Source organism: Pteropus medius, unplaced genomic scaffold, assembly GCF_902729225.1.
Source record: "Pteropus medius unplaced genomic scaffold, Ma_sr-lr_union100, whole genome shotgun sequence".
Lineage (NCBI taxonomy): Eukaryota > Metazoa > Chordata > Mammalia > Chiroptera > Pteropodidae > Pteropus > Pteropus medius.
Window position 1 is genome coordinate 5454117 of NW_024349798.1, and position 13890 is coordinate 5468006.

The window sequence follows — 13890 nt, forward strand, 5'->3', positions numbered from 1 at the left end:
AGACAATGGGACCTCAGAGCTGTGAGGGGAAGGCATGCATTCTTGGATGCCTAAAAGACTTGTGTATGGGCAGGGAGCAGCAGAACCTGCCACTTGAGGCCACAGCTGCCCCTGCCCTCCTGAGGTGAGGAAGAGTGCAGGATGCCAGCTCTAGAACCAGCTCTGCCCAACCATTGGTCTATAACCAGCCTATGGGGAGTAGGTGTGGGCTTCCCAGTACCAACCTTTCCTTCCAAGTCCCAAAGTCCTTTAAGACACCCTGGTCAAAGAGATACCTTGTTTGAGAGGGAGGCTGGGACTTACTTGAGGCTGAGGAGGGTTCGGTTGGCACAGAGGGCGCCCATCAGCGCTGCCACTCCTGTATCACTGATGGAATTGCTCTGCAGGCTGCAGACAGAGGAGAGGGCACACTTGGTGTGGCTGTCACAGGATCTGGAGGGAGCCACCAGTCCAGCTGAAGCACTGAATTTCACAGGGAGTTGGGAGGTCCCTGGGGCAATTGTCACCCCACATCGTTCTTCTCATCATCCCTCATTCCTCTCCCATCTCCCACATTCCAGCTCCTCCTAGGTTGGGGCAGATCTAGCAAAACCAGCCCCAAAGTTTAGACTGCCTTGGTTTGGGTGTCTCCAAATGTCTCTGAGGGGGGTGTGCTTTGTTTGCTGCCCCCAGAGAAAGCGGCACAGTTGAGTCTTCCCAGTGTGGGGTAGTGCCGAGCTCCCTGGCCCCACACCAAGGTCATTGCAGCTGACCCCTCTTTAGCTACCTGCACCAGCTTCTAAAGGACACTCGGTACTCATCACTCTGAAAACTCCAGAACCAACACCAATCCCTACTGTCCAGGGAAATGGAGCTTGTGTAGTAGGATGGGACAGGTAGGGTGGGCATGGAGGAAAAACCACTGAGATCACAGTCTCCCCAGGGTTGGTGATTGGCTGAGTTATGCAAGGGAAGTGGCCCTTACAGCCATCCTCCAGGACCCAGCCACCTACTAGATGGGGAACCCGGAGTAGCGGGGAGTCACCCTCTGCCTACTGCCACCCCTGGAGGGTGGTCAGGCAGACTCACTCCAAACTCTGTAGGCCCTGGTTCACCTTCAGGGCTTCAGCCAGGGCTTTAGCACCTCCATCGCCAATGCTGTTACTGGAGAACCTGCAAGAGATGGGACACAGGTGAGTCAACCTCCTGGAGCAGCCAGGGAAAGTGGGGCCTAAGGATCAGGGTTCAGGGGAGGGCTGTCTCTGTTGTCTCAAGGGTGCCTACTACACCTGTTCCGTGTAAGAGATCAAGGTAGCAAAGTCCTCCTTGGTTCTCTGGAAGGGGACAGAGCCAATCTTTCAGTGAGAGGTATTTGTGATAACTTTATGTGAAGGTGGCCATGAAATGCTGTTTTCTTCTGCCAGTGGGGAAGGTAGTAAATGTGAGCCTGAGACAGTTGTGGCTCACTCAGTCCTGGGAATCTGGGTCTCCATTTTCCTGGTTCAGTGCTTTGGAGTCAAAAGCTAGCTATCCTGTACCCATCCATCCATCCATCCGCCCGTCCGTCCATCCGTCCGTCTGTCCGTCCATCCATCTGTCCGTCCGTCCATCCCCATGCTAACAAATATTTATGATGGGTTGGGCATTGTGTTAGTCATCGAGGATACCAGTTTGGCCCTTCTGCATTTCTCACATGAGCTCCTTCAGACTCCTGTTCTGCTTCAGAGCATCTGCCATCCGCTGGGCTCCTGTAGGCCCAATGGTGTTCTTCTGTAGGCTGTGAGAAAAGATAGGGACGCTTCAGCAAATCTGGTCACAGCCACTCCCAGGCCAAGGACACTCTGATTCAAGATGAGAGGTCAGAGAGTACTGAGTGCCTGTCTCCACATATCACAGCATGCAGGGAGGAAAGGTCTGCTGATTGTTGCCAAAGTGATGCCGAGAGACTGACATTATGTGGAGAGTAAGAGGCAAGGGTGGCCAGCCCCTCCCTTGTCAGAAGCTGGAAAGCAGTGACCAGCAGACATTGATAATATCCAGCAACTTTCTGAGTGGGGACTTCTATGTAGCAGTCCCACTGGCCCTTTATCCCTCTAACCCTCTCAACACTCAACAATCTATCTCCGTGTAGACCAACCAGCAGCCTGCCTCTAACCCTACAGTGTTCCCTAAGGCAGACCCTCTACTAAGGTTCCTCTTTTCTAAAACTTCTCTTATATTAAACTTGGAGGAGAGGATGTTACAGGAGAACCCCTGGGCTCATCCTAGGACGGTCAGGGCAGGAACTCTTTTGTGTGAGGCTAAATACAATCTAAACAAAAGGGAAATTTCCCCTGGTTCCAAAACGGCAAGAGACCCTCCCCTCCCTTTTCTTAGACTACTTCCTTGTTGTGATTGTAAATCCTTTCCTTTTCTCTTTTAGAAATATGTAAATCTTCTTAAAAGCTAAGTAAAAACCTCTTGCCAGGTTTATAGCCTAAGAATGTCTTGTAAGGACTTTGGAGCCATCTCTTTGAAGTGTAAACTTAAAGAAGATAGCAGACTCCCAGTTGTAAGTGCCTCCTTGTCATGAAGATATGAGGTTTTAACTTTATGTTGGCTAAAGGCAAAATTAACAAACACAGATGGCTACCCCAACTACCATACTAATTTAGGATAAACTATATGTGACAAATGGTGCTGTCCAGTCCTCTTACCTGAAGATAAGTTGTTGTTTATTTTGGGTTGTATTTGTTTGGCTATGGAAAAGGGTGTGATTTCTTTGTCTTTGCAATCTCATTGGTAGTTACCGATAATGGGCTTTGAATGCTTATTCAAGTAATAAAGTTGTTTTGTTCTTTCCCACATTTGTGGAGAGGAATTTCTGGACTGGCAGGAAGCTTTATTTTTAATTATTTGTCCAACACCCGTTCTCTAGAAAAGCAATGGACATCTAGTTTTCCAAGGGCCAGGCTCTTGGAGGAGGAAAGGAGAGGACAGAGGAGGCTTTCTGCTAGCCAGCATGTCCACTTACTGCAGCACGGAGAGGGTCCGGTTGGCAGCCAAGGCCTCAGCTATGGACCTGGAACCATCATCCCTGATTCTGTTGCTCTGAAGGCTGTGGAGGCAAGGAAGAGGCACATCACAAATGGAGCACACAAGGGTACCCAATGGTGGCCCAAACCCCCATCATAGGGTCACTGATGCCCAAGGGGAATAGCAGATGACCTCAATGAGCAAGGACTCTGACCCCTGCATTCCCTCACTGCCTGGCACACAGGAACTTGGGAACAGTTGGCCCTTCCCTTTGCTGCTCTGGCCTTAGGCTTCCCTCTGGGTCTCTAAGCACTTGCCTGCTGATTGGGGTTGAGGTGCTCATGCTATGTGGATAACAATGACTAGGTCATCAGTAGTCCTAATTACAGCTAAAAGCAACGGCACCCAACTAATGGTAAGGATGTGGTGAAATTGGGATCCTCATCCCCTCCTGGTGGGAATGTAAAATGGTGTGGCTGCTGCAAAACACAGTCTGGTGGCTCCTCGAAAGGTTAAACATAGAGTGACCATGTAACTAGCAAATTCCACTCCTAGGTATCCACCCAAAATAATTAAAAACAGGTACTCAAATACTGTACAAGAATCTGTACAGCAGCATTATTTACACTGGGAAAAGGTGGAAACAACCCAAATGTCCATTAACTGATGAAAGGATAAACAAATATGGTTCTATCCATACGTTGGAATATTATTCAGCCATAAAATGGAATAAAGTACTGATACATGTTACAATACGGATGAACCTTGAAAACATTATGTTAAGTGAAAGAAGACACACAAAAGGTCATCTTGTGTGCTTCCATTTATATGAAATATCCAGAATAGGCAAATCCAGAGAGACAGAAAGCAGATTGGTTGCTAAAGGGGAGAATGGGAAGTGACTGCTAATGGGTACAAGGTCTCCTTTTAGGATAATGAAAATATTTTGAAACTAGATAGAGGTGATAGTGGGACAATTGTGAATGTACTATGTGCCATTGAACTGCATACTTCGAAATAGTGAATTTTATGTGAATTTCACCCTAATCAATGAAAAACAAAACAAAACAAAATGATGGTGCACATTCAACTAAGGATGGATACAACCACTGGTCTCTAAAAGCATAGCAAACCACACAAAACCAGGGATCTTCTGGAGGACAGGCTCTCAATGTCTTGGAAAACATCTCAGGGGAACATTCTGACACTGGCCTTGAGGATTTCTCATTCAATGGAAGACAAGAAGTTTTCCTCATAGATTATTTTGCCCCTCTACCCCTCTTCTCCTTTATCCCCTGCTCAGGCCATAAACACAAGCACTATGACCAGGGAGGAGCTGGAACATGGAAACCTGCTTAGGATATATGATTCTATAGTATCCACTGAGTGGGAGTTGGTATCTCATGGCCACCATCCATTCCATGGATGGCACCTGAGAAGAAGGCTTTCTGGTCCCTCTCTATGGGGCAGCATATACAATATACCTCAGAGAGGCTAGAGTACGGTTAATCTTCAGAGCATCTGCCAGCGCCTTGGCCCCTTGAGGTCCAATGGAGTTACTGCGGAGGCTGGTGGAAAGAAGAGAGAGAAAAAACCATTCTCTTATCAATTTCCAAGGAGGGAACAAGGAACAGAAGTTACACTGACCTTTCAATCTATGCTCCTTGAAAAAAACAAAACAGGGTATAGGTATCGGGGTATAGGATTTCATGTTTGGTGGAACTGAGGCAGAGATCCATATGTAGGCGAACAAGGAAAGAGTTTCAGATGGTGGCCCCATGTGATGGGGAGAAGAAAACAGGATCTGATGGACTAGTGGGTTTGGACCAAGTGTAGATAGGAGAATGACAATACTACGTTCAAGGCCAAAATTCTGGTGCTTCCTGGGTGAGTCCCAACACCTGAGCAGGAACCATGACTTTGCTTGCTCAGTTGTCCTTCCAAGCCCACCCAGGGGAGAGTACAATTTAGAGAACTTCACAAGATGTTTCACAAGCGTTCCCTGTCCCAATGGTGAAAGATTTGCCTTTGGTGTTGTACTTACTCTAGAGTAGTCAGACTTCTGTTGACAAGGAGGGATCTAGCCAGAGCTTTGGCCCCTTTGTTACTGATCTGGTTCTCAGCCAAGCTGTGCAAGGAGAGGGAGAGAAGTGGTTATTGCAAGTCTATAAATCTCATCGCCTTTTCCTCAACTCTAGCCTCATGATCCAAACTCCTGGACCTCATCAGCATCATCAGGGCCTGAACACAGGTGGAGATCAGGTGAGCCTGGAACAGATTGCCAGGCTCAGGAAAGCTTCTGTGCCAGGCAAGGTAGGGCCAGAGTGGGCAGGCAGACCTTCACAGTGGCAAAGGGTCCTATGGAAAAGTCTGGCCAGAATCCAGCACAACAACTTCTATACAATACGTTAAAGAGAATGGCCAGTTACAGAAGTCTACAATGTGGACCCCAGCCTGTGGTATGCTAGAAAACTGGCTCTCAGGAAAACCAAAGTACAAAAACCGTGATTTTTAGCATTGGCCAATTTCCATGATGTAAATACTCCCACCATAGTCAATTTCAAACCCTCACAGCTTGCAAAATTCCATGAAAATTTAACAATCAGCTCTTATGAACTCATAGTTCCAGCATACCACTGGCCCCAGATCTTTCTATAATGCAAGAAGAGAAAATGGTAGCATTATTACAGAACTAACTTTAAAGGAAAAAAAAGTACATCTGTATCTGCCTTGAAAGGGTGATCCCAGAAATATACTGGTGGATCAACCTAATGTTGCTTCATGTACCCAGTTTCAAAAATGGTAGCTGATGAGGTTCAGTGTTTTTTAGACATTTAAAACTGTGGGGCAACCCCATGGGATGAAATTAGATTCCGCGGTGCTTTTCAAGCTGTATTTCAAGGGCCCCTAGGATTCCACAGAAAAGCTTCAGGAGCCACCAGGAGTCTGAGAAGGAGCCAAGTGCTTGGGCTCTGGGTCCCCATCCCCTCTTCTTTTAATCTCAGCAGCTTCTTCTTTTGTCTGTTTGACTTATTGAGATTCTGTCTGGAACACCACTATAAAAAAGGATTCTACTGCTTTAAAAAAGTTTAAAGATCATTCACCCAGAGCATCTTCTATATAAATGCTAGAGGGCCTCTTTCTACCCCCACCCCACCCCCAGGATTTTTATAATATTTTATAAATTAATATTTCATGAGCCATATATGTTTTGTGAAGGATTCCTTGGGTATTTCAGGCAGGGATGTGGCGCTGAGGACCAACCACAGAGAGTTGAAGAAGAGTATGTGGCCATAGAGGAAATGTTGGTTTCGTTCAGAAAAATTCCTGAGCACTATCTAGACTCCTTTAAGCCAAACACTGAAAGTTGCCTATTTTGCTGAAGGTACCCATGAAGGAAAAATATTAATAATGATAAGTTGTCATTATCATGTTTCTCTCAAAGGAATTGCATTTATATCTCTGGTTAACAAAACAAAGGTAGTCCAGCTAATAAATAGCCGCCCTTACACAGTGCTTCCTTTGTGACTGTCCTGTCCTAAGCACTTTCCTTGAATTAACTCGTTGGAGCTTCACAAGGACTCTAGGAGAGGCAGTGTGCAGCAAAGGATTAACTTTGCTTCCGCACAACCTCCTCAGGCTCCTGCCTGTTAAGAATGTCTCTGCCTACCTGGAGGCCTGAGGTTATGCTGACGATTTTATCTCACAATGTGATTTATATTGGGGACCTTGGGCCATACAGTGTCAGCTTGACTTCTGGAGGAGCTGGAGAATAAGGTCAGCATATAGGAGGTCAGGAATGTCTTAGTAACCAACTCCCAATAAAGACTCTGGACACCAATGCTTAGATGAGCTTCCATGGTTGGAATGCTTTGTGTTGTCATATGTCATTGCTGGGAGAAGGAAGAGCTGTCTATATGACTCCACTGGGAGAGGACAGCTGAAAGCTCATGCCTGGTCTCTCCGGGACCCTGCCTCATGTGCCTTTTCCCTTTGCATATTTTAATCTGTATCCTTTCAGTGTAATTAACTGTAACTATGGATATGACAGCTTTTTTGAGTCCTGTGAGTCCTTCTAGTGAATTGTTGAACCTGAAGCTGGTCATAGGGACCCCTGAACTCAAAGGTAGATACATTTTTAATCCTTTTTTACCCTCCTTAGGCACAGAGGTGTCTGTACAAGGTCACACGGAGCTTACCACTCTAGTCACTGTCTTCAATGACTGTTCCTGATTCATTGTTTATTTTTGTTTCCTCAGATAAAGATTATTTTAGAACCCAGAGGCTTGTGTGTGAATGAGAAATTACACTCTGGGTCCTGTTCTCCAAATGCACCTCCCTAATTCTCCAAAAGCCATCTTCAGGTCATAATATCATTTGAACTACAAATCAGGGTGGTATTAAGAGTTGGAAATTATTACAGTAGAGATTTCGTAAGCACATAGATCTGCACTACAGTCAGCCTATAACCTTTCATCTAATTACATTAAAGATGCAATGTTTAAATTAAAATTTTTTAATTAAAATTTCTCAAATTAATAAAATTTAAGTTTTATTTAAAAATACAATTCTGTACCTAGAATACTGTTTGAGGGCAAACTTTGAGAGGAGCTTAGAAAAAACTAGGCCTGGTGCCATATCAGCACGTATAGTATTTGGAGAAATGCTTCCATGTGCACCATAATCTCTGATCCCCACCCCTCCAACACACACCATATCCTTTCTCTCTTTTTAAACAGATGAAGTACTTGAGCCTCTGGAACTTTTGGGAATGGGTGGAAATAAGCAGCCTGCATCCTGAAACATATGCTTTAAAGACACCTCTCCTTGAAAGAACCACTGGTCAGCTGGGCAGAGAGGTGAATGGAAAAGGAGCCCCCAGACCCCAAGACACAGGTAGGCACTCTGGGCGGGGGCTCTTGGGTCAGCATTACCTGATCCTCTGAATGCGACAGTCCTTTCCACTCAGCACACTGCCCAGTAGCTCCATCACAGGGTCCTGGAACTGGTTGGTGTCCAGCCTGGTTGGGAGAAACAGCAGTAGTGAGTGGTACCATTGCCCACAGGCAGGTGGGATTGGCCTGGCTGGCATTGGGGCAGCAGAGGGGGCCCAGGCTGGGCTCCTCTCCCTTCCTTTCTCTCCATCCCAGTGCAGCTCTCACCATGTGGCTCAGAGATCTGAGCCAGCACACCCACCATGCTCAGAGTTTTCCTACAAAGGTAAATTGGGAGGCTTAGTGGCATAAGCCCTGGGGTTCCTTCCCAGCAGCCCCACACACTGTGTGCCTCTGTGGGACACCAGTTGCTAGCTCTTCTTCTGAGGACATGGAAGCTGCTCTCAGGTCCTGAATGGCCCTGGTCCTGCAACTTTTCCCCCACCCCTGCTAAGGTCTAGAACAGTGCACAGAGGATGAGCTGAGGGTTACGTGAGTGGGTGTAGCTTCCATCAGCACTGGGATGATTCATAGGGTGTTATGGGTTGAATTGTGTCCCTCCAAAAGATATGCTGGCATTCTAAGCCCCGTTGCCTCAAGAATGCGACTTGATTTAGAAATAGGGTCATTGCAGATATAATTAGTTAAGATGAGGTCATATTGGAAAGGGGTGGGCCTGTCATCCATGTGACTGGTGTCCCTACAAGCAAAGAGAGGGCTATGCGAAGACAAAGACATAGAGAAGGTGACCGTGTGATCACGGAAGCAGAAATTAGACTGATGTGCCTATAAGCCAAGAATTGCCAGCAACACCACAAGCTAGAGAGGCAGGAAGGATCCTCCCTTACAGGTGTCAGAGGGAGCATGGCCCTGCTAACACCTTGATTTTGGACTCAGGCCTCCAGAACTGTGGAAGAATAAGTTTCTATTATTTTAAACCACCCAGGTTGTGGTCCTTTGTTACAGCAGCCTCAGGACACTGATACAGGGGGGCCTGGTGGAGGGTAGGCACCTTCCAGGTCCTCCACTCTCTCCTCTGTCCACATACCCTGCACACCCCATCCCAGCACCCACCTGAGGCTCCGGCAGTAGAGCAGCTGGGGAAGCAGGCTCTGGAGGACGCCCTGACTGAGACGCAGGGACAAATTGGCCTCCTGGGCGCAGGCATCCGACACCTGCAGGAGGTAGGCCAGGGCAGCGCGGTGTGGGGGGCCAGTCAGCCCAGCCAGGCCCCCGCTCTCCATGGCCTCCTCCACACTGCGGGCCAGCTCTGTGTGCTGCAGCTCGTGTAGGCAGTGCAGGACATTGACCGCCCGGGCACAAACCGCCACATTGGGGTGCAGGCAGCCCTGCAGGAGCTCAGCCGCCTGGGCCCGGGAGCCCTGGTGCTCACCCGGAGCCAGCATGGAGCCAGCCAGCAGGGCATTGACCCTTGGAGACAAGAGGCCGGAGAGGAAGCGAAGGAACACATCCAGCCGTCCATCCTCGGCCTGCATGGCCCGCTGGGCTGCGCTCCTGAAATGCGTGAGGAAGCCCAGCCGGGGCCAAGACATGCCGCCCTCAGTGAAGAGGTCGAAGATGGCCCTCTTGGATGCACTGTAGTAGTATGCGGCTGCCACAAACTCCTGCAGGGACAAGTGGGCGAAGCAGTAGGCTGCTGAGGAGGCCAAGGTCTCCTCCCGCTGTAGGAAGCAGCTGCACAGAGCACTCTGCAACAGAGCAAGGTCCACACCGAATGCTTTCAGGTCTGGCTCATAGAACACATACTTCTTTTTGACCAGCCCATGGAATGCCAGCCGGCCCAGCGTTCCTACCACCTTGCGGCTGCCATGGGCCAGCTGCTCAATGCGAGGGATTGCCTTGGCCTTTTCCTGCCCCTCCCCACCCAGGGCCATCCTGAAGTACCAAGAGTAGAGTTCACACAGGGTCCTTGGAGGCCACAGCTCTGAGTCCTGGAGACCCCGCCTTTGGTGGCACAAGTGGCCCAGCACCGACCCCGCAAGCCGGCAGAAGGCTGGGACGGTGCACATCAAGTATAGGGCCCTGTTGGCCTGCATCTGGTTCAGGACCCAGCTCAAGAGGACCTGGTCTTTGGGGAACATCTGCTCCAAACACATTTTGATCTCCTCTGCATTAAAGCCCCGGATCTCAGTCATTCGGTCCACCAGGCCCCCTGGGATCTGGCCAGCCATGCTGGGGCGGGAGGTGACCCAGACAGAAACTTCTGGGAAGAGGTTGCCCCGGATAATGTTGGTGATCAGATGGTCCACTTGGATCTCCTTTTTGGGGTCGGTGCAGGCCACAGTGTTGGAAAAGTCCAGAGGCGTCTTACACTCATCTAGGCCGTCCAGGATAAGGAGGACTTTGTCTGGGGCTGCTGCTTCCAAGCCGGACTCCCCAACATGCGGAAAGACAGAGCGGATGAGTCTGTCTGCAGACAGTTTCTCATGGGTGTTGAGATCCCTGAAGGTCAAAGGCAGCACCAGCGAGAAGTTCTTGCCAACCTGTCCTCGGGCCCAGAGGCGGATGAAGTCCCTCACCAAGGTGGTCTTACCCACGCCAGCCACCCCAATGGTGATGGAGATTCGAGGTGGGATGGACACCCGAGACAGAGGCAGGAAGAGCCTGTCCAGGGCGATGGTCTTGGTGGAGTGCCAGCTACCGCGTGTGGCCTCCACCTGGGTGAAGTCGTGTTCCCTCAGCTGCAGGTCCGTCAGGCCCTCCACCAGCAGGAGGTTGGTCAGCCTGGGCGAAGGGCCGCCCAGCTCCAGGCTGCCTCCCGCCCTGCTCAGCAGGGCATCTCGGTGCCTCTGTATCCTCAAGTCTGTGGGACAGAGGCCAGAGGGGAGGGCGAGTGAAGGGAAGAGGAGAAGGGGGAGGGCTGAGGGGGCAAGTAAAAAGAAGGGGTTGGGGGGTAAAGGGAGGGGAGAGAGGAAAGGGCCCAGGGATAACCATCTGTCTGCCTACCATTGCTGTGAGGCCCCAGCAGGGAATCCGGTGTCCTGTCAGGGATCTGTGGGGTCTGGGAGCCCTGACTGCCCTTTCCAGCCAGCAGGTCCACGAGGGCTTTCACCTGCTCGGCTGGGGAGCCAGCACCATGGCCCTGGCCAGCCTCCCCGCCCTTCAGCACCTCCTGCTTCTTCATGGAGTCCAGGATTGCCACCAGGAGCTGTGAAGAGAGGGCCTGAACCTGCTGCCTTCTGTCTCCCTGCCCACAGGCTTGGGACAGGTAAAGAGTTTCCAGGGATGGGTGGGAACTCATCCTTTGGGGACCCACCCTTTCTCCTCTTTCAGCTAGTGGCCTACAGTCTGGCCTCCAGAAAAGGGTTGGAAGGGTTATTTGTTCCAGATGGTGAGAGTAGTCCCTGATTCCAGGAACATTGCTTGGATGTAGGGGAGCAAAGAAATAAGAACTGGGGCTCAGGCTTAGACCGGGTCTCTGCCACTTACTGGCTCTTTGACACTGGGCAGGCCGCCTGAGCTCTCTGCGCCATGGTGTCCTCATTTGTAACCTGGAAATGGTGATGCAGTTATGAGCAGGTTCACTCACAAAACAGGGAGAATGAAAGAAGCCAATGTGGAAAGGCTACATACTGTGTGATTTTAACTCTATGTCATTCTGGAAAAGGCAAAACTATGGAGACACTAAAATGGTCAGTGGTTGCCAGGGGTTTGGGGTGAGGAGGGAGGGATAAATTGGCCGAGCACAGAGGATTTTTTAGGCCAGTGAAACTATTCTGTGTTATACTGCAGTGGTAGATTCATGTCATTATACATTTGTCCAAATGCATAGAATGTACAACATCAAGAGCAAACCCTAATGTAAACTGTGGACTCTGGATGATAATGATGTGTCAATGTAGGTTTATCAATTGTAGCAAATGTGCCATTCTGTGGGGGTATCCACAGTGGGGGAATGTGCACCTATGGGGGCCAGGGGGTCTATAGAAATCTCTGTACTCAATATTTTTTAAATTTTCACTCAATTTTTCTGTAAATTTAAAACTGCTCTAATAACTAAAGTAGATTAAAAAGAAACAAAAAGAATGGAGGAGTTGAAAGGAAGGAGAAAGTTGGTTCTCAGAGCAGCTGTACAGCTACTTTTCTTATTCTGTTTTCCTGGGGCTCCTGACCCCCAGGAAGCTCAGTTTTCTGCTGGGGACAGTGATGCAAAAGCACTAAGAGGCAAAGCCGTGTCTGAGTCCCACCCGCTCACATTCCTTTTCCTCTCTGGGGACCTGAGTGGATCCCATTGCCAAGGTCGGCTGTCTTCCTGTGTCTCCCTCCCTCTGCTAAGGTGGACACTTGAGGACCACCAAGCATGTCCCCAATTCACTCCCCTTCTCACCTGCAGGGGGCAGGATATCTGGCCCAGGCAGCCCCTCCAGCAGGGCCTTAGGAACTCAGGGGGTGGGGGTCGGCCATCCCTCATCCAGGGGTCTAGGAGAGAAAACAGGACTCAGGCCTAGGCAGAAGTCACACTACTGCTTTGGGTGCAGCAGCTCATCGAACCAGGTCTGACCATGCTGTTTAGCCCTGTGTTCTTTAGGTCTCAACATTATTCATTTAAAAGAGGTTCACTGGCTACAGCCCCAAGGACCCAACACACTCCCTGACCTTGGGTTTGCTTTGGGGTTCCCAGGCATTATACTCAGGATGAGCCTTTTCGCCTGGAAAATGCTAAAAGAAGATTAGCAACAAGCAAAATAGCATTTCCCGTCATTCAGTTCATAGTGGTGTTAGAGACTTGAGTGCAACGAATTTGAGATAGATGAACTAATCGGGGAACATTATTAGAAATAGGCATATTAGAAAGATGGGTGAGGCCAGGGTGAGGCCCTTCATACTTCTTCAGAATCCTGTTAGCTATTCTCACTCTTTGATTCTTCTAAGTGTCGGAAGTAAGGGGGAAAAAAAACCATGGGATTTTGATTGAAGTTGCATTAATGTGGGTATTATTAAGGTCTTCCTTTACATCCTTTAGTAAAACTGTTTCCTCATCTAAATCTTGCCAATTTCTTATTTGTGTCTAGATATTTTTAAATGGTTTGTATCATTATTTTTGTTGATATCAAAGAAGACGGTTTTTGTGTATTTTATCTCATACCCTGTCAGCATATTAAGTTTTCATTCACATTAGTTCTCATCATTTTTCAGTTAATTCTCTTCAGGTTTTTGAATTACTGCAATGCAAATAATTTCATTTCTTTTCTAAAATTATATCTCTTATTTTGAACAATTTTTCTACAGTGGCCAGACCCACCGTTTCCCCCGAGTGCTGCTGAGTGACAGCACTTGTAGCAGACATCCTGGTCTTACTCCTGACTCTACCAGAAGTGGTTCCAGCCCAAACCATTAGGCCTGATGTGTGTGACAGATTTCTAATTAGTTCTCTTCTTCTCTTGGAAAAGATTCCTTCAATTCCTCATTTTCTGCTACCATTTAAATGACATTATGTCCTACTTACTGAAGGCTTACTGTGTTCCGGACATTCCGTTAAGCACTGTACTTACATCATTTCATTTACTTCTTGTAACAACTCTTATTTTCATTATTTCTCTCATTTTATAGATGAAGACACTGAAGTTGAGAGAAGTTAGATAACTTGCCCAAGGATCCACAATTGGGAAGCAGTTGAGTTGAGATAGAAACCAAAGTTTCACTGACACCAACACTTGTGCTGTATAATCTACTTAGAATATGCCTCTTAGAATATGCTTACACATTTAAAAAATTTTAGGCATATCTGTTAAATTAACAAATTACTTTTTAGCAATATCGATATCACATGTCTTATTTCCATTTATTCATGCAACCAGAAAATATTTATTGAGGGCCCGTTGTGTGTTCCAGGCCCTGGGGATGTGAAGGTGAACAAGTTAGACAGAGTCCTTACCCTGTAAGTGCGGTGGGAATGGGGGAAATGACAATAAAGAAGAAAATAATGAGCAAGGCAATTCTG

At 48.2% G+C, this 13890-nt stretch overlaps 1 protein-coding gene across 3 annotated transcripts in view; it reads right to left on the reverse strand.

Annotated features, from left to right (window-relative positions):
* NLRC3 (NLR family CARD domain containing 3) overlaps positions 1–13890 on the reverse strand; it is a 40519-nt gene that overhangs the window by 11148 nt on the left and 15481 nt on the right. Inside the window, exons 2-12 of one of the 3 annotated variants that reach the window (XM_039885165.1) lie at positions 12277–12368; positions 11379–11440; positions 10896–11097; positions 9003–10752; positions 7929–8015; positions 5039–5122; positions 4479–4562; positions 2993–3076; positions 1673–1756; positions 1069–1152; positions 304–387 (exon numbers count right to left, since the gene is read on the reverse strand). In XM_039885165.1, the coding sequence (XP_039741099.1) occupies positions 304–387; positions 1069–1152; positions 1673–1756; positions 2993–3076; positions 4479–4562; positions 5039–5122; positions 7929–8015; positions 9003–10752; positions 10896–11073 (2519 nt within the window). In that variant the 5' untranslated portion in view covers positions 11074–11097; positions 11379–11440; positions 12277–12368. Of the gene's footprint in view, positions 1–303; positions 388–1068; positions 1153–1672; positions 1757–2992; positions 3077–4478; positions 4563–5038; positions 5123–7928; positions 8016–9002; positions 10753–10895; positions 11343–11378; positions 11441–12276; positions 12369–13890 lie in introns of those variants that run through there. The other 2 variants (XM_039885166.1, XM_039885163.1) reach the window with 2 other exon arrangements.